The sequence below is a fragment of the Rhipicephalus microplus genome, chromosome 3 (genome assembly GCF_043290135.1).
Source record: "Rhipicephalus microplus isolate Deutch F79 chromosome 3, USDA_Rmic, whole genome shotgun sequence".
NCBI lineage: Eukaryota > Metazoa > Arthropoda > Arachnida > Ixodida > Ixodidae > Rhipicephalus > Rhipicephalus microplus.
The window spans coordinates 78,421,654-78,447,556 of record NC_134702.1 but is presented as its reverse complement, the minus strand read 5'-3'; the positions used below and the strand labels follow the sequence as shown (position 1 = coordinate 78,447,556).

The 25,903-nt window shown below is 45.3% G+C and overlaps 1 protein-coding gene across 6 annotated transcripts in view; it reads right to left on the bottom strand.

Moving 5' to 3' along the window:
• Positions 1-25,903, bottom strand: part of LOC119182883 (pleckstrin homology domain-containing family G member 5) — a 759,199-nt gene that overhangs the window by 181,191 nt on the left and 552,105 nt on the right. For all 6 annotated transcript variants that reach the window (XM_075889871.1, XM_075889872.1, XM_075889873.1 and 3 more), the window contains one exon: positions 911-1,144. In XM_075889871.1, coding sequence (XP_075745986.1) covers positions 911-1,144 — 234 coding nt within the window. The remainder of the gene's footprint in view (positions 1-910; positions 1,145-25,903) is intronic.

Here is a 25,903-nt window from a genome sequence, read left to right as displayed (position 1 = left end):
GCGCGGGGTCAATCACGCAGTTAAAATGTTCGCGATATTTTTTGTTTACATTTATTTATGCTCCCCGGCTATCTGAGAGGCTAGCTTAAGGTCTTTAGAACAGTCGGCCTCGACGCAGCCCGCATTCCTTGCCACGTTTCTTTTTTTTTCAAATCAAAAATCAGTGAAAACGACCCTGTCACCCTTTTATTTGTGTCACATTCCACAACGTCACGTTCAGTCAGCTCGGTAGCCTTCAGAAATTGAAGCACACTTTCACTGCTTTTCGAAACGGCGATGCGTTGTCCGCATGGTTTTCACGACAAGCACAAAACTGTCACTATACGTCGCCGTCAACAACAATGTCCGCTCTCATATCTTCTATCCTTTATGTATCTTTTCCTCTCTCCCAGGCCAGGTTAGCCTACCGGGCTAAGCCCTGGTTAACCTCTCTGCTTTCCTTTTGTCATACGTCTCACTGATGAACCATCCGCTAATGCCTGTCGTAATAGAGCGCGTGAGCGATCGATCGCGCCCGCGTACTTACATTCAAAGCTCACATTTGCTGCTCGACTCCCCCCACCCTTTCGCCCGCGTTCTTTCACGCCAGTTCAAGATGAGCGGAGCGTTTTCTCTATTCCTGAGCAGCATTCGACGGTAGGCCTCGCACGAGATGATGTATTCACATGCGCCATCCGAGCGACGCAGACGCTCCGACTCGTTTAATCTCTGCTTCGGCCGCGTTCACGGGCCCCGCACACGCGTTTTTACCCCACGGGTAGAACCTATGAAGCGCGTGAGGGATGCTAATGATTCGGACTTTATACGGGCAATGACGGCGACGGCGACACCAACAGCGAAGGCCCATCGATAGTGTCCTTATAACTGCTATCAAAATAAAACAAAGTGAATGTCACGTAACACGGCTCACCCGTGATGAGTGCCTCAGCCTGCTCCTCTGCGGAGGCGCTTCATCGGGCACCGACAGGCGGTCGGGCGACGGGGGCGGCTGGTGCGAGGGCGATGACTGGGACGGCTGCGACTGCAGCGACTGCGGCTGACCGGAGGCGTCCGACGGGCTGCTGCCTCCGCTCGGCTCGTCGTCGCGACGGCTCATGCCGCTCTCCAGGCAGTCGATCTGCGTCAGGCTCTTGCTCCGGTGAGCCTGTGTGTGTTGGAAGAAAAAAGAAAAAAACATCATACATGGATCACCGTATACGTGGGCAAAAAAATTGAAGCACAGTATTGATGGACGTATAGGGTGTGGAGGAATTAACATACATACATACATACATACATACATACATACATACATACATACATACATACATACATACATACATACATACATACATACATACATACATACATACATACATACATACATACATACATACATACATACATACATACATACATACATACATACGAATATAGATAGATAGATAGATAGATAGACAGATATACAGACAGAGAGACAGGCACAGATAGATAGATAGATAGATAGATAGATAGATAGATAGATAGATAGATAGATAGATAGATAGATAGATAGATAGATAGATAGATAGATAGATCAAGAGCTCTTCCTGCCGTCTCCAACGTGCTCTTTCATTTTCGCCAAAATCAAGATATCAAGACAGCTCTTGTAGCCCGTGGGCTTTTCCTCAAGAGCCTTAAAGGCGAGTCACGACGACAAAAAAAAAAAAAAGAGGTTTGATAATAACACTTGACACCTCCTTCATGGTGAGCTCGCTTGACAGTTGAAAGATCAAAACAGATGAATGAGACAGTAACAAAAACGCGGAGAAGCCAGGCTTGTAACATAACAAGACAAGTGAGCAGAATCTGGTCTCAAGGCACGCAAATTGCTGCCGAATTGTAGCGATAACGAGCAACTCTTATTTTCCAGCAGGCCCGTGCGGTTGTACAGCCGCCCTTTTCAGAACGTTCCGTCTAACTGCAGCCATCACTCACGGCTCGTGAAAGACGCCGCTTTTGTAAATTAACGACCTCGTCAACACCAGCTGTCGCCACCTTCCTCGTACAGTGTTGCCGCGATCGCTATATCGACGCCTCTCGTTGTATGCAACAAAACGGCCATTTCCCCCCTCCGCCCCCCCCCCAAAAAAAACCGAAGATACATTTACGCCTATAGAAGCAAGCAGCCTACAGTTTACTTAGGTGTGGGCCGCACCTGTGTTGAATTATGTTGTTGTCCACTTTTAAAATTAAGTAGTTATGCGCTTTGTAGACAAGTCACCACGAAACCTCTTTCCCCATGCTGAAATAACCAATAATGTGTTGCTTAAACATTTTCGTCCTTAAGTATAGCTTTGCGCATTGCATTTAACACGCAGGGCGCATGCATTGAGTGTACAAGGACACGACGACACCTAGCAAAGCAATAAAAAAAAGGGTTAAACACAAATAAAAAAAACCGAAACCTAATGCTATGTTCAATACGTATCAGTAATATGCAAGTTGTCATGAATGCAGTAGAGGTGTGCATTGTTCTTTGTTTTTTAAGTCTGTTTATGTTTTTTGAAGAATTGTACTCAGGAAGTATCTGTAGTATATGTAGTTTTGAGTTTTTCTTTGTGCGGTGTGTACGTATTGGTGCATCCTGCGTCACAAGTCTGCTAACAGCCGTCTTATGCTAGCGCTGTTTAACAAATAAATGTATAAATAAATAAATAAATAAATAAATAAATAAATAAATAAATAAATAAATATATCGGCACTTATAGAAACGACTATTCCGCAGCACCAATCACGCGCGTCCACTACATGCGCTTTATCGTCGCACCTAGACATCGAACATTACGGTTACATGCCTTTACCGTTAACTGCACGACTGTAGAACGCTAAATACAGCATTTTCCACTTCACCACTCGCTCAACCACACAACACGCCTTACTAACATCTTGTTCCTGCAGGATAACAACATCTCCTCGAAAAGCCGCGGTGCTTACGGCAAGCATCTATACTGTATACAACACACTAATACGGCGTCTGCCAACAGAGGTAAGGCCACCAACGTGCTCTAAAACGACACAGCCTGCCGGCCCATCTACTTTATGGCTGGCTCCCTATACAGCCCCGAAGAAGGCAGCCATATCTCGCACTGCCTTGCTATACAACAGCTCTCGGTGCCACTTCAACTAAGCACACTTTCAGTATAGGGTGCTCACACGCTCGTTCGTAAGTCTGTGAAGAAAAGGGCACTGAGAGGTGTCAGGTCGAATGGCGCGGCAGTTTGCTCGTAATTGTGCGCAGGTGGCGCTCCGTTAGGATACTTCCAAGACGTAATTCGGATCGCGAAAAAAAAAAAAACATGAGAAGTTACATATTGCGAGCATCGGTATCGTGACATTCGAAACACGTGGTGCCTCAGGTGCACCAATATGCACCAGATGTTCATTACAACTTAGCTTTCGGCTAGTAAAAAATACGGCCGCAGCATGGACCTTGTTAAGGCCGATGGGACCTGCATATTTTACATAGGTAGGGCCGTGCACTTTTACGTGACGTAACAAAATGCGTCGCTCTTTTATATGAAAAATAGGATAGGCTGTTAAGATGAAGCTTGCTACAAAACTAGTTAAAATGAAAAGCAGAGGACACGCATACAAAAAGGCAGTCTTTCATCTTTAACACTTGCGCTTTTGAGGCCTTCACTTCCACTTATATACCTGTCCTTGTTTGGCAGACAACGAGTGATGTAAAACCATATTCGAAACTTAGCAAGACTGGGACGGCTCTTTGCTTTCCCATAGTAGAGTACCAAGTACTCTAGGAAATCATTAACCACGTTTTGTGAACACACAGGCCTTCCTGCGGTTTATTACTCCAATTTTAAATGTTCACAATTTGTTGTAGACGCTAAGAATCCGCGTTGCATTAGTTAAGGTGATACAACATTCAGCGGCAAGTCAGCCGTAACTAGAAAAGAAACGCGTTATCATTATATCTAAGCGCATTCAATTATCATGGCACGAGAAAACTCGATCACAAGCTTACGATGAGTATAAACGCACACGCTTCTCACGTACTCAAGAACAGAGTCCCTTCGAATGACAGCTGATTAATACCGACGGCAATGAGTCTACCTCGCACGGCCACTGATTCGGAAGTTGCGAGTTGGACGCCTGCAGCTGCAGCGGACGTATTTCGACGAAGCCAAAGTCCGTGTGCCGTGCACGTTCAGGTGCATCGGACGGTCGAAATTGCCGAACCTCTCCACTACGGGCGTCTCTCATATTCCTATCGTGATTTTGTTCCATAAAAATCCAGACATATTGTTATGCACGCACGGTAACGAAACCGTCGTCTTTGAATACAAGCAGACACTGCTACACAGAATCTGTGCGAGCAAGCGCTTATCAGATTTGGGTGCACGTTAAAGAACCCCAGGTGGTCAAAATTTCCGGAGCCCTCCACTACGGCATCTCTCATAATCATATGGTGGTTTTGGGACGTTAAACCCTACAAATCAATCAATCAAGCGCTTAATCCAGTTGAAGTATGCAGGCGCAGCGACGTGACGTCATTCGATATATACTTTTAGACAATCGTTTCAGCAAAACTCTCGGCAGCATTTTTCGATACAACAGTCTCTTGATTTCATTAAATCTCACGCAGAAAGAACGAGAGCGTGCTTAGAAGGAGACAGCATTCATCGAGCTAAGCACACACATCTGAAAAACACAATTGGCCTAATACCCTGTATTACATGGCATACTGTGCCGTAGAATTGCGGATGTATTATACCACACACTCGCATGTTTTTTTTTTCCTCATTGTATTTTTGGCCTGTCGGCCGTTCCAACCCGCTCTCTTACAGATGACTGTAGGGTCAATAAAGACTTTTCCTTCTTTTCGAGGCGAACTTATCAATTTCATAAGAGCAAAATGGCCGACTACCAATTTGATTTGTTTGTTTTTGTTTGTTTGCTTCGATAAATGGCGCGTACCCACTTTGGGGGATTGGCCAAGAAGGTGACGTTAAGACTGTCAAATGTTATTTTAAGTAAAGTATGTGATGAAAAACCAGAAATAAAAAAATATTGGCAATAATAAGAAAAGTATTCAATTGAAACTGATTTGATTTGTAGGGTTTAACGTCTCAAAACCAACATATGATTATAAGAGACGCCGTAGTGGAGGGCTCCGGAAATTTCGACCACCTGGGGTTCTTTAACGTGCACTCAAATCTGAGCACACGGGCCTACAACATTTCCGCCTCCATCGAAAATGCAGCCACCGCAGCCGGGATTCGAACCCGCGACCTGCGGGTCAGCAGCCGAGTACCTTAGCCACTAGACCCCAGCGGCGGGTATTCAATTGAAACTACAAGTATTATGTTTCTGAGATTGTAATTCAGGCTGCTGTATCAACCTGATGGGAACAATTTCAAAAACTTAGTCAGGTTTTACTTTATTGATAAATGAGGTAAACCCATTTGCAACAGTTCGCGCTTCTTCTTTGTCTGCATATTCTACTACTACTACTACTACTACTACTACTACTACTACTACTACTACTACTACTACTACTACTACTACTACTAAATATTAATAATAATAATAATAATGATAATAGGAAGAAGGAGAACAAAAAGATTAATATTATTATTGATAGCACAATATCTTCACAATAATGAACTTCGAGCACGGAACTGCGTGTGTATCATTGAGCAACTTCTTATGAAGATGAGAACTCTTCATCTTTAAACTGTGCACGCGCACACTGCATACCCGGAAGAATTGACGACACGAGTGCTTGTTTATTCGTGCGTGAGCACACTGCAGCTCGAAGATGCCATTTACCGACCAGCCCAAATTATTCGTTGACAAAACAGACGAAAAGAATGTTTATGACGACAACATAGAAGCATCAAACATCACACCTCGTCCATTTGGAATCGCACCCCCCCCCCCCCCCCCCCGAAAATACAATGGCCACGGATCATGCCTCCGGCCACAAATTTCCTTTATTATCTGTGGCGATTGCTTCGCTGTTTCTGATACGTACTGTTCGTACGGGGCTCAGAATTCATTCCATCATCGAATTCTTTTCTTTTCTATCTATTTATTGCAGATCTAGCTTTGACGAAGTCTACTTTCGTTGCGCCCGCCTGGGTTATTTCCCCAATGGCCTTCGGGGCGTGATTGGCACAGGGAACACCGCACTGGGCCGCCCCCTGTATTAGGGATCACTGAGCGCATCGTTAGTAGACGTGACTTCTGTGCTGTTGCGGCTGCTTGCCCGGATCAAATTTGCTCACGCGGCACGTGCAGAGAATGCCACTGTCTGGGCGGTACACGCACAACAGAAGAAGAAAGTCAGAGGGAGAGAGAGATAGAGAGAAAAGGAGGAGAGAATATTGAGCGGACACCGATTCTTGTGAGCGCTTTTGTTGCTGGCGCTCGGTTATCGAACCAGAACTTCCTTTCACTCGGGCACCAGAAGCGCACGCACGCAAGACGCAAAGAAAGAGACGCACAAAAGCACACGGCGAGGCGAGAAAGGGCACAGGCTCTGGTCTTCCTATACGTCTATAGCTACCCTAGCAAAACTGCATTAGTTAACGATATTCGATAGCTGGGTACGCTAAATAAATGTTTGTGAGCTCAGCTGGGACGCGAACAGCGTGGAATGAAGGAAAGGAATGAAGACAAAAAACTGGATGCTATCGCTAGGGAAGGTAGGCATTCGTTTACGTTTCTTCTGGGCAAGAAGAAGTCATTGTGATCGCAACGTGAATTAAGCGACCTTGGCTTTGATCCTTAACTCCGTTTGTGTTGGTGGTTAGAAAAACGAGAATCAGGCTGCCTATAAAAGGACAGCGCTGAGAGCTTCGTCATAAAAGACAAACTGACATGAAATTGTCGCCATTGGAACTATATAATATTACCGACAGTAAAATGCGTCAGAAGGCCCAACCTAAAGCCTTGTCTTACTTTCTTTGAGTTAATTACGGAGTCCAAGAACATAAAAAAAATACTAGACACGCCTAATTTTATGCATGAGAGCCGAGTAATGAGCAATTGATTATAAGTAATACCGCACCTATCTAGAAGAGAGAAAAAGGATGAAAGAAAAGCAGGGAGGTTAACCATGGCCGCAGTGAGCCTGGTAGGCTACCTTGCACTGGTGATGGGATAAGGGGAATAAAACTTCAGGAAAGAGAGAGAAATGTCACTCATGCCGTAGACAAAATGGGAGTTATGTGCTCAACATCACAAATGATGAGTTAAACCCGTGTCCTATTCAAATGAACACATGTGTTGCATTAACTTGTATGCGCGGTCCTATGCACCCAAAATTTCGCCCACGGTGAAGCCATGATGGTGCCGCTTGCGTCCTCAAGCAGCAGTCTCCTGAAGGCTTGCGAGAACTAACTAAACTAACTAACCAACTAACTAACTAACTAACTAACTAACTGACTAACTAACTAACTAACTAACTAACTAACTAACTAACTAACTAACTAACTAACTGACTGACTGACTGACTGACTGACTGACTGACTGACTGACTGACTGACTGACTGACTGACTGACTGACTGACTGACTGACTGACTGACTGACTGACTGACTGACTAACTAACTAACTAACTAACTAACTAACTAACTAACTAACTAACTAACTAACTAACTAACTAACTAACTAACTAACTAACTAACTAACTAACTAACTAACTAACTAACTAACTAACTAACTAACTATCTATCTATCTATCTATCTATCTATCTATCTATCTATCTATCTATCTATCTATTTTTTCCTTTCTTTCTTTCTTGTCGCTATGTAGTTTTAGATCGAAGCCGATTGATGATATAACGGTGTTTTCTTTAGTTTACTTTAAAAGCAGCGTGTTATTTGTTATGACTTGCCCCTCTATCAACTTTGGCATCGCACGAACGACGGAAATTCAAGGCAAAGTTTAGAATAACTCGTCGCTTTTTGCCAAAAATTTTCCGATGGCGTGAGCGTTGGCTGTGATCTAGTGCGCTGATTTGTGAATGTTGTGACGACGGTTGCCGTGAAAGCAGGGTTGAAGTTAGGGCATTAGTGACTTTCCTATCGTGTGGTTATCGTTGGCGAACAGTTTAAAGTTTCTTTTTTACGTGTTGCCTTGACTTTCCGAACCCCACAAACGTGAAACGAAGCTACATGCTGGCAACACTGGAAGTAAATCTATGGATATGATCCAAGAGATGTACATTGTTAATGCTACATACGCACACTATTCGCGCTTCTTTCTTTTAGCTATGGACATAAAAACATTGTTTCACTTCATAGTCATTTACTTGTTTATGTCCTTAAGCCTTTATATATAGGTCTTAAAAGTCTAACGAGACTGTTTCATTAGGCCTTTGGCCTTTATTAATAGCATTTGCCAACAGAAAAACGCTTAAGAACAGAAATAACGGATTTTCATATCGGACGGTGGCAAGAATAAATCAGCAAGTCTAATTATCTAGGTATAATGCCTTGTGGAAGTTTTCATTCACCACCAAGAGATCCACGACTTTCGAGTGAATATCAGATAAATGATTGCGAAAATTTTCCTAATGTAAACATTGAATATAAAACAAGCAACATGATGCCGAAGTCGTGCACGTGTGCGCAGATTATTCGTTACGAAAGTTGATAGTTAACAGTCAGTAACATATATTAGCCGAAAGAGGCTGCGGTGTAGCGACCATGGTTACAGTAAACTAAGCAACACCATTTGATTTGGTAGCTAAAGTGAGTAACGTGCATTGAAAATCACCAGTCTTGCGCATTAGGCACCGTCATGCTGTAAGACACCTCTAATCATTGTCATTACCCACAAAAGCATCTGAATTCATTAATTGCGCTTACGCAAAGTCAACGCACGCGAAAATATGTCGTTAGTGAACGTATATAGTTTTTCTAGGTATATGCATACGTATGGTAATTTATTCATCGTGCTCTCTTGTGGCATGAGCACGTGCGCTGTACAGAAACGACACCCAAGCCACGCCCTTTATTGCTAAAGGTGCAACGACCTTCTGCCCCTTGATTAGCTATCGAATTAGCGGTGTGGCAAGTATGCAGAGAGCTTTGCGATGTACGCCCAGCGCCAGGCGGGCGATTAAGGGAAATAGAAAGCTGTGCATTGGAAGGGGGTGGGCGGTGGCAGATGCAGTAGAAACAATTAAGCGAGGAAGAACAGATGGAAGTTAACGTATCGCAAAACGACGAAAATCTGAAATTGATCTTTTTTTTCGATTTCCCAACATTTCCTTCCAATTTCGTCAGTTCTTTCTGGCTAATTACTTCGATCGTTTTCGAATCTTTCTTTCGTTCTTTAGCAAAGTGATATCCTCACACTCTTTCTTCTCTTCTACCGTTTCATGGTCAACAGCCGTGGCATATTGTGTTGCCTTCATATGATCAAAGAGAGAGAAAAAAAGAAAAAAAGGAAATAAAGAAAGAAAAATAAGTGCATAAATAAATAAATACCTGCCACCAGGTGCTGGACGGTATCGCATGCGCTACTCCAACCATAACTTAAGCTCTGAACAGTCTTGCAACTGCACACCAAACCCATAAGGGCGGGCGTCCACCAGATGAGCATGACTAATGTGAGAAGACTAATTTCTCTGCCCCCCTTTCGGTTATAATTTCAGATGTCCTAGTGCCATCCAAGACTGACCACGCCAGCAGCCATACTCGTGGTAAGATGATTAATTATTCGACACTTGCACATTATCGCTTGCTGAGGTTATAGTTACAGCACAAACACAAGGTCATGGCACGCACTGCTTGGTGCATTAACTTTTATCTGCAGGAGTATACCTCTACTAGACCCTAATGAAGTTTTATCGACATAATCACTTGCCCGTCAACAAGTGCGGAGTGCCGAGTCTGAGTTTCGCTCCGAAGACAGGGCCTTATTCGTACGTGCACGCTGTAGCATCGCGTGCGCTTTACGGCCTCGAGTTCGCGCTAATGGCTTCCTGCAGCGTTGAGTTTCGAGAGCACCCAAGCGACTTCGCTCAATTCGATGCGCGCGGATCCAGAACGCGTTCCCGTTCATTCTCAACTGTACCACTGCGACCGTCTGGGCGTTCTTCGGGGAGGCGTTAATTAGGTTTGTCGGCTGATGCCCTCCGCGTGATGGTACCCGCGAGAACCGCGCCGCCAACACCTTCATTTCTCTTCCAACAACTGCCGAGAGATGGCGCGGCGAGAAATGAGCGACACGAGCGGCGCCTGTTCCTCAAGTGCGGCATTAAAAGGTCGTGTACGGGTGCTTTTTGTTTGCGGTCTCCATCTGAACCGACCGACGACGAAATGGGAGTCATCTGAAAGTTTAAGCATGCAGCGGCCCAAAAGAATATGAAAATGCGACTCGTCTCATCGAAGTGTGGCCAGCCTATGTCCTCTCCAATTTGAGTTGTGTTGGCGGGTGAGCAAAGCGTCACACCGTCTCACTGAGGCGAAAACCGCAGCAAACGCGAAAATACACCATCGGCGTCCCGCAACATTGGCGTCAAAACTAGTGATGCAAAATATCATCGCCACGCAATTACGTCACAATATATCAGCATCGTGACGTCATGTATATCTGAAATTTATTACGACAAAATGACGTCACAGTGTGACGCCAGAAAAAGAACGTCGGTATGTGGCATCATCACTTCGCCAGAAGAGGGCGAATCACGGCGGCCAGTGCAAAACTATATACGGTATGTGCAGAAGCTTTGTTCATTGCAGAAAGGGGGCGTGAAAATATCAATACATCGACTGAGAAAAGAAAGAATATGGCTTTAGCTTTCAAGTTGTCTGAATGCTAAAGGAACCCTGTGAGTTTTTGTTGACATGGCTGCGGCAAGGTCGTATAGCACATAAAGAACGCGATGCATTCCTGTAACACCAGATAGTTGCTCGGCTGCGAGAGCTAGGGAGACTGTGATTTGGTGACAACGGTCGCGAGATGGGTAATATTTTTTGGTGAAGGAAGTTCGCGTGCTTCGCAGAGTTTGCTGATGCGACAAAAGCGCGGCTGAAAAGTGCGCAACTAGTGAATGCACGAATATCCTTGTTTTAGATTTCCTTGCTTTCTCATGACCATCCAAGACACAATCCGATGCTGGAAATAAAATAAGCCCGACCTGACGTCGAGCGAAACAGTGACAGGCAGGACGAAACGAATCGAAAATGAGAAGAAACAGGCGTTTTTCCAGTTCGAGCTGCTAATCTCTCGCTTCCGACGAGGCTGAATACTTTCCTATCCGGCGGACTTGATGAGTCGTCTAAGCAGTAGAAGCTTTCAAAACTGTGGCCAACCGCGGAATGGTTTTACGAGGAATTTCTTTTCCAATTACGTATTCTAGTTTCTCATTGAATTTATCAAGGGCGCAGTACAATTTTCTGTTCCCTGCATTCACCACTACGAGAGAACCCCTTCAGGCAAATTGTATCCTAATTATTTCAATTTCTTGTTTTGTTTTATTCGATTTCTTTCTTTCTTGCTTTCTTTCTTTCTTTCTTCTTTTCCTTCTTTCTTTCTTTCTGCGTTAGCCGAAGCTTAAGCTACGGTTGTAAATACCCACGAAAGATTCAGGCGTTGAAGTAAAAAACTCAATCGCATTGACTCGATAGGCTCACTATGGAGAAGCGAGCAAAGAAATTACGAAATAATAAATAAATTCGCCGACTAACTTGGAGAAACACGATAAATAAAAGTAAAGAAAGCACCGAGAGAATATGACTTACTTTGTCGTATTTTTGTTATGCCAGCCGACGCCGTTATAAACTCAAAAGTATAGAATACAGGAATACAATCGGGAAGGGCCGATACGGCTTTCGTGGTTATTTTCCGGCTGACTTGGTGGGAAGGAAGACTCGCCTCCTCAAATACAAGCACAAACGAATGGGAGAGAAGCAAGCAGGATTGAGGTGAGTCCAATAAATGTTCCGCCAGCTCCCTTCAAAACCTCTCACCGAGGTTTCAAGCTCCTCAATTTTCCGCCCTGCCCAGCACCTGACTTCACACAATTTTTTTACTAAAATTAAGAAAAAGGAAAAGTAAAATAACGGTGCACCAACGCGACTTTATTCGGCCGGTGTTGTTGCTGCTGCTTCCGCTTTTTGAAACGAGAAACTTCATTTACCTCCTAAAGTACACTAGTAAAAAGAGTGGGAAAGAGTATTCGATCCGTGCCGGAACGTTGTTTTCCGGCAAATCTTCAGAGGGCCCAAGAAATTAGGAAGATAAATGTAGAAAAGACATATGAGAGAAATACATATAAATATAGAGAGAAAAGGGGGATCTGACTGGGATTGCTAATGCAGTAACTCACTCCGCTTATAAAACGCATCGGGAAGGGCATAAAAACGCAATTGCATGGTCAGAGTGGCACCGTTGAACGAAGAACAGTAAAACAAATGGTTTCCAGCGCCACATTCTTGCTTGTGAAGACATTTGCGAAAAATCTGAACTTCTTGTGCTTGCTCGTTATTACTTCCATTATCAGCAATGCTTCTGGGCAGTTTTTTTTTTTTAGCATAACGTCTGAGAATCCACGGGGAACCTCAAATTGGGAAATATGAACCCGCAACGCACATTTTTCGCGGTATATAAGCGGTCCTTTCTAGAATCGGCATTATAGGGGTCATTTCAAAGGATGAAACTCCTTATCGCGTTCCGATTTCGAGTGGTTCAACATCTGTAATGTATACACCACTAACCCGTGGTGAAAATTATAGGCGCTCGTGAGATCGCTGCGCTAATGTGACAGCTCGATCGATGGTGGTGTTCTCACCGACCTCTTGTTCTCGAAGTATCTGCTTCAAATGAAAAGTAAACGCAGTGATATATTTACGTCGAGAACCCCGATGGCGTATAAGCGACAAAAAATACATCGTATTTTATCTTTATTTTTATATCACCCCCTTTTTTGTTCGTTACTATTAGTGAAATAGACAGGAAATGTGCATGTACAGGCCAATAATTTTTTTGTGTGATGAGCGAGGAGACGATGACTTGGAAAAAACAGGAAAGTGAACTTAATTTTGGGATTTGTAGACACATGTAGCATTGTGCACGATGAGTGGTTATATAAAAAAAATAAACGCAAGGGCGGGAAGGTTGATACATTTTTCCCGTTCCACGTCTGACAAATACCGACACTTAAAAAAAAGAAACCATGAAATTCGTCTTGACTTGGAGTCTTCACTCTCTTTGTCTCGCGCACACACACACCATATATTTAAATAACAATACTTCACAATAACTTTTCACGGTCAGCAACGCATGGACACGCGGAAAGATGTATGGCGTGACAGCCACGAGAAAAAAGTATGAATGAAACCCAGCAAAACGCGCGTACTCCGCACCAAAGCACGTGCAATAATCTTGACGGGATGATGTGTGAAAGGAGTTCTCCGTGGAGATTACAAACACACTGTTACACTACCTGCTATGTCGTGTCTTCTGCGGCCGCAAACGGGGCGCCCTCTCGTTGTCTATATTACATGTATACTCGCACCACGTTCCCGTCCCGTATAGCGTTTGCGAGAACGCGACAACACGGTCAGTCTGCAACAAGCGCTGCCTTACAGTGGCTCTGACACGACGCTCGAACGATCGGTGGCTTCGTTGTGGAGAACGAAGCGAAACGGACGTATGTTGCGCCGCACGAAAGAATCTCATTAAGGAAGAGACGCGCCAACTTCCTTGCGGGGCCAAGGAGGAGGGGGATCGAAAGAGACAAAGCCGCGGGGAAAAGAACGTGGGCGGACGACAGGCGCTCAGACCATCGTCTTCCGGCCAAGTTGATCCCCAAGAACTACGCGTGGCTGCACACGCCAAGTATCACTCACGGAATGTGATCAAAGCTTGGTGATCACGCCGTGGCTAAGTTATTGAGGAAGTGCGCGAGAAGTTTCGCGAGCGGTTGAAAAAAAAAAAATAGCGTGCGAGATCGCGTAAAACGAAACTATACGATTGCAACCAGTTCTGAAGTACAGCGTGACGACAGCATTTTCGCTACGAGCTTCCTCTGTAGTTCAGTTCGCCGTTTGACGTCTTTTGCTTCGGGCTATCGGTCAAGTGAGCAGTAATTTGGTCAGCTCACTTTGTTGAGTTATCATACGAGATGGGCGTTAGTCTCTGGCTGGATCATCTGAACAGCACAAATTTCAAACATTAATTATATCGAAGAAAAAAAGCTCGGGCGTAATTTATTAGACCCTGTCATGCCACTCTTTTGAACGAGCACGCTATTAGGTGATCATTGTTTTAATAAAAAAACTACACATATAAACACAAACAAACTAACGTTTTTACGCCCAACTTTATCGAGCGATACGTTTCAGTTCGCGAAATGATCACAGCCAGCGGTACATTTCACCACAACGAAACTGTCTGAATGCATTACCACACGCTTGCGTTGCAGCGCGCGACGTGGAGAGCCTGGTACCGCGCCCTTGAATGGAGAAAGCGAGAGGCTACATGCACGAAGCTGCGCACCCTCTCTCCATATACAGAGAGGGCAAGGCGCCGAGTCTTTACAAGCCACGCACTGACGCGCTGCGACGCGCATCTGTGGTCAAACCTTCAGAGAAGGCAGTCAATGCATCGCGATGAGAAATCAGGACACGTAGCGTTTGCAGTCTTAACCCACGGTAGGAGACAACGCCAGGCTCGTTCTTTACGCCACGAGTTTTACGACATCGTGGTTTCGGCGTTCTGTGACTGCTGCTCAACCAGGTTTTCTTTGAGCTACCTCTGGCTCCTCCGTACCGAAATTCGCCCCATTGACAAACGAACGAACGTAGAAAGATACAAGAACATTCGCCCGTATCAGTTCAAGGGTTTTTGTATAACATGCCCGCAGTATCTTCGCCGATTGTAAAAAAAAAACCGTTAGAACGGACACAGTACGAACATTTGACAGGGCTGCTCACTGTGATCATAGTAGCTTTGAATATTTTGTGTGAGTGTGTTTCTTCTTATTCTCGCTTATTTGTTGTTCATGTTTCTATTTTGTTCGGAGTCCCCTATTTACAGAGCAAGGTACCACACCGGGTACTAGCGTCTGGTTAACCTCTCCAGCTTCCCCTTTCCCCTGTCTCTCCCTTGATTTAAAGCTGTCCGTAAGTTGAGTAGCAAATATAACCACTCAATAGATGTCTTTTAACTGCGGAGACCCGCCACGATAGTCCAGTGATTATGGTGCTCGACTGGTGAGGCGGAGGTCGCGGGATTGAATCTTGGATGCGGTGGCCGAATTTGCGATGGAGGCATCATGCCATAGGCTTACGTGTTTACATTTAGGCGTACGTTGATTAACCCCTACTGACCCAAATTTTTTGAGCGCTCCACTACGGCGTCTCTCATAAAATACTCATATAGTGGTTGTGGGACGTAAAAAGCGGTAGAATATATACTAATAAAAGTGATACGCGTAGAGTCGTGTTGCACTTGCAGACGCACTAAGGCAAGTGCGACACAAGCGGTTCTGACACTTCAACCTCTTCTGTGGCTAGCAGCGTCCTTTAGTCGACTCCCGAACGAACACCTACGTAACAATATGAAACTAAGGAGGTTGATCGGTCGAGTTAACCGATTCTACCCATGGTGGCAACAAAAAAAAAAGGAAGGAATCAATAGACTACTCGAAACACTCGCGGGTGCTCAATCGCGATAGTTGTCTTGCGTTGTTTTCACAGCGACTTCAAACAAACATACGCGAATAGTACGAAAGTTAGTGCATTTCCAACTTATTACTCCCCAGCAGAGTTAAAAAGGACTGCAGTATCGAAGTATAATAAAATGGCAACATATCTACGGAGTGAATGATGGAAAGTGGGGCGAAGCATCCGTCCGTCCATTCGTTATTGCTTCCGTCCGTCCATGCGTGTGTCTCTGTGGCCGCCCGTGCGTCCATCCGCCCGTCCCTGTGTGCGTCTGCTCGTGCGTCCACGCGTCCATCTGTGCGTCCGTCCCTGCGTTCGTCCATGCATCCGCTCCTGTGCACGTCCATGCGTCCGTCCGTCCGTGCAGCCATCCATGCGTCCATCCATGCATTTGTCTGTGTGTCCGTTCGTCCACCTATTCAACCCTTCAAGTACCACCACCTCGCATCTTTTCATCATGTATTCCTCATATAGAAGCACCGCCATCCAGCGGACATTCCAAGGACTAAACGAGAGGAGGCACACGCACACTTTCTTATGGCTTGCGCTTTGTATCTACTTCCCACCTTTAACCACCTCGAGTTCATGGTATATACTAGTTCACTGTATTCATGGCACTGCGGCCCAACGCTCGCTAAACCTTTCTAAAACCGAAGAGGTTACGCCCAGCGAGTATAACGCAGCAACCCTCTCTTGTCAGATAGCGCTCAATGTACATGCCAATGGCCGCTAAGGGGGAATGAGAGACAGGAGAATTCGGCTTTTAGGTAACGCGCACGCTGCGAATTTTTTATTGCTCAACAACGCACAGAAGAAATCTCCCACCGACACCACCTTGGAGATAAAAATGTAAAACTGGTTACACACTACTACTACGACTACGAGGGACGAACGGGTGTCGCTATAAGGAGCTTCGCCCCTAAAAGAAGAGAAAGAAAAAGTCTCGCCCCCATCTCAGCGCGTTAAATCAAGCATGATCGTTACAACGTGTCCTGAATTGCGTAGATTTATGTGTCGAAAAAGGAACGCGCCTGTGTAGAAAACTCGCGCAAAATAAATTTAAAAATAACGCTTTCGTTTAAAAATAAGTTTAAAAATAACGCAGTTTAAAAATAACGCAATTACTGGCCTCCGGCGAAAGCCGGAGGCCAGTAATTGCCTCCTTAGCAATTCAAACACGGGAAGTGAACTGGAGTACGACGTCTGAGGTCCAAGAAGAGGATTAGAAGAAAGAGACAAAGACGAGGCAATCGGTTTTTGTTTGCCTGGTCTTATTGTTCGCCCTCGATTATTTGTCTTGACCTTGCTCTCTCACTCTTTCTCAGTCTATGACTGCGGTCGGTAACGTGCCCGACTTGAGAACAAGCTAAAGCGAGGTAAAGTAAACGCACGCGGAAAAAGTGGAGTCACATCTTAAACAGCGAACCCCGTTGATTCGCAGCCGCAAGCGAGTTCCTTAACTACATTAAAGAGTTTGAACCGGTCACGTAGCACCATTCGTTATCCAAGTTCAAGGCACACCAAACTTCTTTCTTTTCTCGAATCGGCTGTCTGAAAAGACACAGATGCTTCTCAGTTAAGTTTACCGTTGTGCAGTTTCTATGTCCCACGTGCTTCTAACGAGCCTGGGGCATTTAAGTGTCACATAACAGCGGACGCTCTTTCCCCTCCCCGAAGCTCTAATCTCTCTCTCTACACACACACACACACACACACACACATACACACAGTCCTCGCCCCTAAGGGCATTTCGTCTAGCCTTATTCTCTGAGCTGACCATAAGAATCGTCCGCCGCTCACCTATATAGGATGCTCCAACAATACCTGCAAGATACGATAAAACAAAAAATGAACCCCCGGCCTGTTCCCGAGTCTGGCGCGACAGCAAAGAGCGGCCGGTAAATTTTTGATGGCGCGATTCAGCCTCCGCTTACATCGCTTATTCATCATCCTGCCGCTGCTTTTCCTTTCTCTGCCAGCTTGCAGGCCTCCTACGTATACCGCTCTATTCATTGCCTCATTCACTTGTGTCAGGGCCGGTAAAACAATTGCGGCGTTTAGGACGACGTGCTTCCGTGTTTGCCGAGGAGATATGTGCGAAGCAGCTACCGATGAAAGACGCAAGCTTCGTTTCATTTGAACTCACACTGGATTATATATACCTTAGAAAGAGAGTACGCGAAGAAAAGAGAAAAAAAAAAGCGAAGATAGAAAAAGGTCAAAGGTATACACCAAATCGTTCGCTGTTTGTTGCAGTACTTGGGAAAGACGAAGCACTTTGATAGACGAATGCGTTCCTGTTTTTTTTTTTTTAACCGTGAAGCGTGCAAGGTTAGCTTACCCGAGTTGAGTCTGCTCTTGCAGCCAGACGGACGTGACGATAATCACAGTAAGCAAAGCATTAGCTTACCGTACACCTAGCAAGTGCGTGTACAAACCTAGTACATTATGGCTGACTCTCCTCCATCTCCTTTATTACATCCCTCTATCGAAGCGCAACGGGCACAATGACAAATGCGGACAGCATATCCAACAACGCATATGTTGCATCGTGGCTTTCATGCGTTTTCGTATATGTTGTATGTATTGTCGTGTGAGCCGGTCTGTGTCTTCGCTACGCATCACCAGCAGCGTTTCGTGCCTAACGAAGGCTAGTTTCACAAGGGCAGTTAGGATTCTTTTTCAACCTTCTCTCTTTCTCTCTTTCTCAGGAATGAAAGCGAAGGAAACCTCCAAAACGTGGCATTCTTCTTTGTTTACCTTTATTTGTTGTATGCTGCCCCGCCGTGGGGGTCTAGTGGCTAAGGTACTCGGCTGCTGACCCGCAGGTCGCGGGATCGAATCCCAGCTGCGGCGGCTGCAGTTTCGATGGAGGCAAAAATACTTTATGCCCGTGGGCTCAGATTTGGGTGCGCGTTAAAGAACCCCAGGTGGTCGAAATTTCCGGAGCCCTCCACTACGGCGCGTCTCTCATAATGGTGTGGTGGTTTTGGGACGTTAAAACCACACATATCAATCAATTGTTGTATGGTCTCTATATTTAAGGAATATGCCTTACCACTGGTGCATTTCTTTTAAGCGAAGTTGCAAGTCGTAATGTTCCCCTTGCCGCCAACGATGCCCTTTTCATAATAACGAACAACTCACCCGCTTATCGTGAAAGGCTTACACGGGCAATAAAAGTGTTTTTTTTTTCTTTTTCGTTCAGGCGTATCCCATGCATTTCATTCTACACTCAAAGTTATGCACGCAAAGCCCCGCTGGATAACCTGACCAGTTTGCCATCGTGAAAGCAACGGTGTATCGCCTATACACTGAACTGTATGACTACGACATCAATTTATCTTGAACATACATGCCATCGCACGTGAACACCCTAACAATGCATTGCACCCCAAACGATGGCGGGGCCAGATTGACAGTTCGCCCGGCTCTGCAGGAACCAGGACTGTCCAAACAATCGTATCATCTCCGGAAAACGAGCGCGTGCAAGGGATTTCCAGACGCTGACGACATGTCGTTCTGTTGGGTACACAGAGTAAACGATTGCTGACACGTCGTGAAAGCGATGAACGGGCTTTTTGAGGCACCTCACTGCTCGGCATAACATTTCGATTGCGATACGGCACCGCCGATTTCCATGGGGCATGTAGAAAGATAAAACAGCACTTAGCTATACACGTAAAAAATTTACCCAAAAACCAGTGAACACAACGCAAGTTTAGCAGTCCTCCGCAGTTGCCAAACTTGTCAGGTCTATTTCTGTGGGGCAGAAACTGTTTACATCCCCCCTTCTCCCTCCACCCCCTTATTCTATCTCCCACTTGTCGCTTTGTGTTGTGCTCGCTATTCCAATGAGACACAGTGTGCCGCTTCTGTAATAGCACGCTCTGGCTTGAAATGCACCGATTCTTCTACCGTTATCACAGCCAGAGGTGCTGCGCGATGCCCGGACACGTGCAATAGCTACTGCAGCTCGCAGCGTTCACAATAAGTAGAACGGCGACGTTCTCCTGTTTATCTAATTCATAACCAGCCAAGCGTGCACGCACGGTAAGTTAGAGCTCACAATGCACCGTCCAGGGTATACATCCTGCTCTTCACGCCTCATCGTCATCTACCCAGCAGAAGTGGCGTATATGAAGCAGCCCGTTTCGGCTCATAAGGTCCAAATGCGAGTACAAAGCACACACCATGATGGAAGGTGTATTAAAAAAAAGAATACGGGCAGGCAGTCGACGCGCGTGTGCGATGATAGAACTGACAGCAGACGAAGAGGGGAAAAAAGAATATGAAGGAACCAGAGACGAATACAGAGCCGTCCACCAGAACAGTTCGCAAATGGGGTAACCAGGTTATCGGTTCACTTGCTACTAAAGAACTACATTTTCTAGTGCGGCTGGCGAACGAATTTGTTCGTGTGATCCGACCTAAAAGGCTTCCAGAAAAGTACGCGCGTCTTGTACTTCCTTCAATAAGGTTGATAACTGGGCTAGTTGGTGATGAATCATTTTACCGTAAGGTTAAGTAGCGCAGTTTTTAACATGGACAAGAACGACAAGAGTGGTGTGTCCTTTTTATTCCTCTTGTCCATGTTAAATAACTACGCTACTTAACCTTACAAGAAAATGATTGTACTTCCTTTTTTATATTTATTTAGTTGCAAAACAACATGCTTATTTCATATTATTGTGAGAGTTCAACAATTTATGCAGTCATTTCTCTTGGAGGCCATTCAAATGAGGCTGACAGAGAGAGAGAGAGCGAAGTAAACGTTTATTTTCGGAACAGTGCCCCGAGCAATGCCCGGTGTCACCCTGATGTGGGAGGGCTCCTTAGTCCAAAAACCCTCTGGCTTCTACTGCCCTCTTGGCCCTGGCGACGAGTTGTTGTTGGTCTTCTAGGTTCTCGAGGGCGAGCTTCGCCTCCCACGTTTCGGTTAGGTCTTCATTCATCCGTTCTGCTTCATTATCAGTCGTGTGTTGTTGCAAATTACGTCTGGCGATACACTGGCATGCAAGAAGCAAGTGTGCCAGGGTGTCCGGTACGTTGCAAAGCGGGCACATAGAGCTATATCTCGTTGGGTAGAGACGGTGCATTAGGGCCCCATGTGTGTGTGTGCTGCTTTGCAGGCGTCTCAGTATCACGACTTCCTCTTTTGTCAGTTTTGAGAGTAAAGTTTTGAGTGTAAAGTTTCGAGGGTAAACTAACGAATATTATTTGCATCACGCATCGCAGGAATCTCTTAAAGCTCAAGGTCATGTGTTCAATATACCAATAGGACCCGTTCATCCATCCCCCTGCTCAATCTTCTTAAATATATAAACACTGAAGTAAATCTCAACAATCCCTTATAATCAGGACATGTGCCCCGTACGGAAAACTCGTTTTGGTATAAGTTAGCACTTCCTGTATGCAGAAGCATTATTTCATTTGTTCCTGGGAGAAGCTGGCGCCCCTACCGGGCTGACTGCTTTTGACGTGTAAATTGGTTCTCCTGTACTCTTTTAGTAGAAATATAAAGAGCTCTCACGTGAATATTTCAGCGAGAGAGAGAGGCTTTTTATTAGAAAATCACGTTTTCGCGACCCATACCCTAGCATGCTACTCTGTATAGGATACTCTTTAAAAACTGACAGTATCCCGTATGCACACACCTAAGACGACTAGAAGGCCAAGGCTATCTTGTTTTTCTTCTCAATCGATTGCACTGTAAATGCATGCCACCCTGCAAAAGCTATTTGCACCTAATGTGATTTTAGCATTGCCTCCGTGATTAACACACCGTTGACCAAGCTAAGATATATGCGACGACGTTGCCATGTGACGTCACAATTTTCGGCGATGCGTGACGTTACAATGACGTCCTATGCTGAAATCATCAAGTGACAATTTCTGCCATAACTCGCATGGACGCCGATTGGAGACGCCGATGTGGGACGATGGTCAGTTCCCACGTTTTATGAGGCATCTAAAGCTTTAGCCTCAATAAGTATCAATAAATGCGGGAGAGAATATTATTGCGAAGCAAAAAAAAATTAGGCACCTTCTTTTTTGTGTAAGTTCTGTCAAGCAAAAGCTAAAGCCCTAGGGCTAGATTACAACGTCGGTTTGGGCTAATCAACGGTACACCGGTGATTAGCGGTTCGCCATCGTGACAGCATGCAAGAGAGCTAAGAACAGAAGCTCTCGAAGCACCAAGCCGCATCAACCGAGGGAAGTCTCTACGTACAACCATCTCTTGGGAATTCGAAGTGCTCAGTAACACGGCGACGTGCACATAGCTATAGCGCCTTCCAGTTTCAGCAGTGAGAGATAGTGCGCGCTATGTAGCATAACGTACTGAAATGGATGTGTTACACCCTACTCAGCTTGCATCACTGTGAGGTTAACTAATCGCAACTACGGAAACGTGTTGTAACCACGCCGGCAGCTAAATCCATAGATCCCTCGTAAGTGTGCTAGGAGTGCGTGCGTGCGTGTTTTGTGTGTTTGCTTGTGTGTGTGTGTGTTTGTCTGTGTGTGTTTCGCGACCTGCGTTTATAGTAGGGTAGATCAGATCCTTCAAACTTGAACACACCCGTCCAGTTGACCTGCCTTTCCTTCATCTTCCGCTTCTGTAATTTGATTTCGAATTGTAAGGCACGCGAGACCGCGTGCCATGACGTCTTTCTAAATAGTATGTTCACACAAATGCGAATACAAAAAGGAAAGAAAGAATAGACGGCTAAATGTAACATTGTAGCGGTCCTGAAAGCCTTATTCAGAACCGCGGGAACAGGCTTTGCCCAGACAACGCTACGCGCGCCTCACAGGCTTCATTAGCATATATAAGCTGCCCTCCGTAGTACCCCAACCGTTACTGCAATTCCAGCCTTAATACTGCATAAGATGCAAATATGTACTGCTGCCTCAACAGCCGTAATAATTGAATATCTCTCGTCACTTTAGTGATTCAACTTGTAAAGAAAGAAAGAAAGAAAGAAAGAAAGAAAGAAAGAAAGAAAGAAAGAAAGAAAGAAAGAAAGAAAGAAAGAAAAAGAAAGAGAGAAACAAGGTCAAACTTGCACGCTTTCTTACGGGCGCAGAACGTAGAGAAGAATAATTAAAGCCAAATTAGCTCACGAATATTTCCTGGGGCAATTTAGTGTATGAACTTCATTTAGCACGGTGATTGAAGAGATTTCTCAATGCAACCATTTTTTCTTTATGATTAAAAAGAAAATTCGTGCGTCTTTGACTCCACGATGGCCTCGAGGAAAAGCAATTTCAATATTAAATTAATCCCCGATACACAGCGGTATCTCCGAGTAGAAAAAAGGAAGAAAGAAGCGATAACGCAGTTATCAGAAAACCTACCATTCTTTATTTTTTCGTTCGCTTTCTCGAGTATCCAAAGCGGAGGAAGCCGTTAACGACGAAAACCAGCGTACAACCCTCCATGTTCTCCGCTGCCAACGCACTTTACTTGACGACCTTCGAAGCACGTTTTAGAATGTAGACGTTCTATTTCGCTTCCTGCGAGTCGCCATGTTAGTACTGTCTCTTTTTACGAGCATGGGAAGCAAAAAAAAAAAAAAAACATTGTCGCGTCGTACAAGACCTGTGCACTGTTAAGAGCACGACACGGAGACGCGTTGTCGCTGTTGTCACCACTGCGCTGTTAACCACGTCGAAGCACCTGAAAGCGGTGGAAACAGCTTCAGTACTCTGTATCGTCCCTCACGCTTTTTCGCTCTCTACGCGAGTTGTAACACGCTTATTTAATTACTCGCTCACGCCGTCGCTTCTACGCAGCGATAAAAGAAGGCAGAACTTTGCACTTTTGCTTACACGCATTTACTGTGCGTCGTTATTCGAGTAACCGCATTATCCCGAGTATAACCACCACGAAAGAATTTTGCGCCACTCTGCACCGATTGTACCTTACAATACTGATTGTTAACCTAGTTGGCACTTGCTTAATGACATGCCGCTCGTGCTTGTCATTGAGTGTTTCTTTACTTTGTGTGTGTGTTATTTGCGGCCAGAGCATGTCTCTTTTCACCGTCACCCTTGAAGCTATCTGTTGTATTAGCTCTTTTTTTTTAAGGATGTTGCATCTACGTCTAAAAAACGACGAAGACGAGTCCGTGAAACAACGACGCAAGCGAAGCAGTCAAGTCCGGACAGATTCTTCTCCCGATAGGGCTGAATCGACTAGACATCTTAAGAGCAGTTATCGGTGAAGGGAAGTGTACGGCAAAATCGTGCACAGCGGTTGTCAGCACATATCGCAAATCCATAGTAAGCTTGTCTTAACTGAACTGCCACTCTCAGGGCGTTCCCACGGTTTCTTCGAGAAACCGGACTGAACGAGAAGTCATGACTGGTCATGGACAACGTCGGTATGTCGCACTCGGGCGCTGCTACAAGTCATGACTTTATAGTGTCGTCACAAACTCTTCTTTCTTTATTCTTTTAAAAACACATCATCCTTCTTTGTCCAATACAGGGTAGCAAATTTATTACTTCCTCTGGTTAACCACCCTCGCTTTACTTCATCTTTCTTTCTCTTTCTTTTCCGTGCGAACGAGCAATATGGCCATCCACCTCTCTGCGCCCGTCTTCACTGTGGTTTTCTTTCACTGCATAACCCACATCCCTGCGTAAGGAAGCAAACCATACAAACGTCCGGTTGTTTCACACCCATTTTTATTCCGCCACCTTTTGAGGCATCAATACACACACCTGTCAAGTTTCGTTTTGCAATGAAAGGAGACTCAGTAATCCGTAATCCAGGACCAGGTCTGCGATTCTTGTCTTTCGTACCATTCTGTCGTTGCCGCTGCCTCGATATCCTTGTCGTCGCCGTCGTTGTTATCGCACCTGTCGGAGATTCCCAGCAAAATGAGCGCAAAGCCACGGCACCACGAGACGTGGTGACACGATCGAGTAAGCGTCCACCCGACTCGCGTTGCCGCGTTCTCGCGCTGCTTTTACCACCATCAGAACCCAGCTTTGCTCGCTACTGCTGTCGGTAGCTGGTGTAATCGCGAAATTGGGGGCTCATCACTCACGCCTGTGGTGGACACCCGAGACTTTACATTTCGATTACTTTTTTAATGTTTTTTTTTTCTGCTAAACGGCAGGTCCATCTTTTGTTTTATTTTTTTCTGAGTACGTACACCAGCGAGTAAAGACACCACGGCCAGCAGAGCAAGCAGTCTCACTGCTACACGTTCAGAATGACTGTGCAAGAAAGCGCGAGAAGGCGCCTGTAGTTTTTCTAGGAACAAGAAACGAGAAGCCGATGAAGAACAAGAAGAAGAAGGGATGCATCCTGGGCGACTATAGCAAGCACGCGACCTCCTGACACAGACCGGCGTTGGGTAAAGAAGTCATCGTTCTTCGTTGCGCCGTTTCTCGATAAAGCGTGGCAACTCCGTTATACGTGGAGTGCGCGAAAAATCTGAAAGGACTGAATAAGGCGGGAGAGATAGCCGAAGGCTGGGAATCACTTGGGAGCACCTTCATCTCTTGCCTATTACGCTCCGCATGGAGCAGAACGAAAGAAAGAAAAAAAGAAAGAAAGAAAGAAAGAAAGAAAAAAAGAAAGAAAAAAAGAAAGAAAGAAAGAAAGAAAGAAAGAAAGAAAGAAAGAAAGAAAGAAAGAAAGAAAGAAAGAAAGAAAGAAAGAAAGAAAGAAAGAAAGAAAAGGCAGCGTGCGAAGAATTCAGGCAGGGTTGACGGAGTGAGATGAATACTCAGGAGACACAAACGACTGCGGTGCAAGCAAGAAAGACAGTGCCAGCGATAACGCTGGATAAACGCCCATGAACGTGAAGCAGGAAGAAAAATCTGGGATAGACAAGAAGAAGGAGAGAAAACCTAGATAACAAATACCTACAGTGACGTTAGTACAGAGCCGAGTGCGGTGCACTCGGCTCTCAGTGCAACAATAGATTGTCGATGAGCGTCCTTTCTCCGAGGCGTGGTGTTGAGCGAAACCAGCGAGACAAACGACGCTACTTGATGGGTTTGCCGTGTGCTGAGAAATGCACCTGACAAGACTCTACGAAGTTCTGCGTCCCCGGGGCTCACAGTGCTCGCTGCTTGGCACCAGATGCGACAAAATACGCTGCGCACAAATGCCCTTTCCCGGGGGAAATGAAAAATAAAAAAAGGCATACATATTCGCGCGAGGGACAGTGGATCTGAACGGGCACCTACCGAAGGCTCGTTTACGAAGGAAG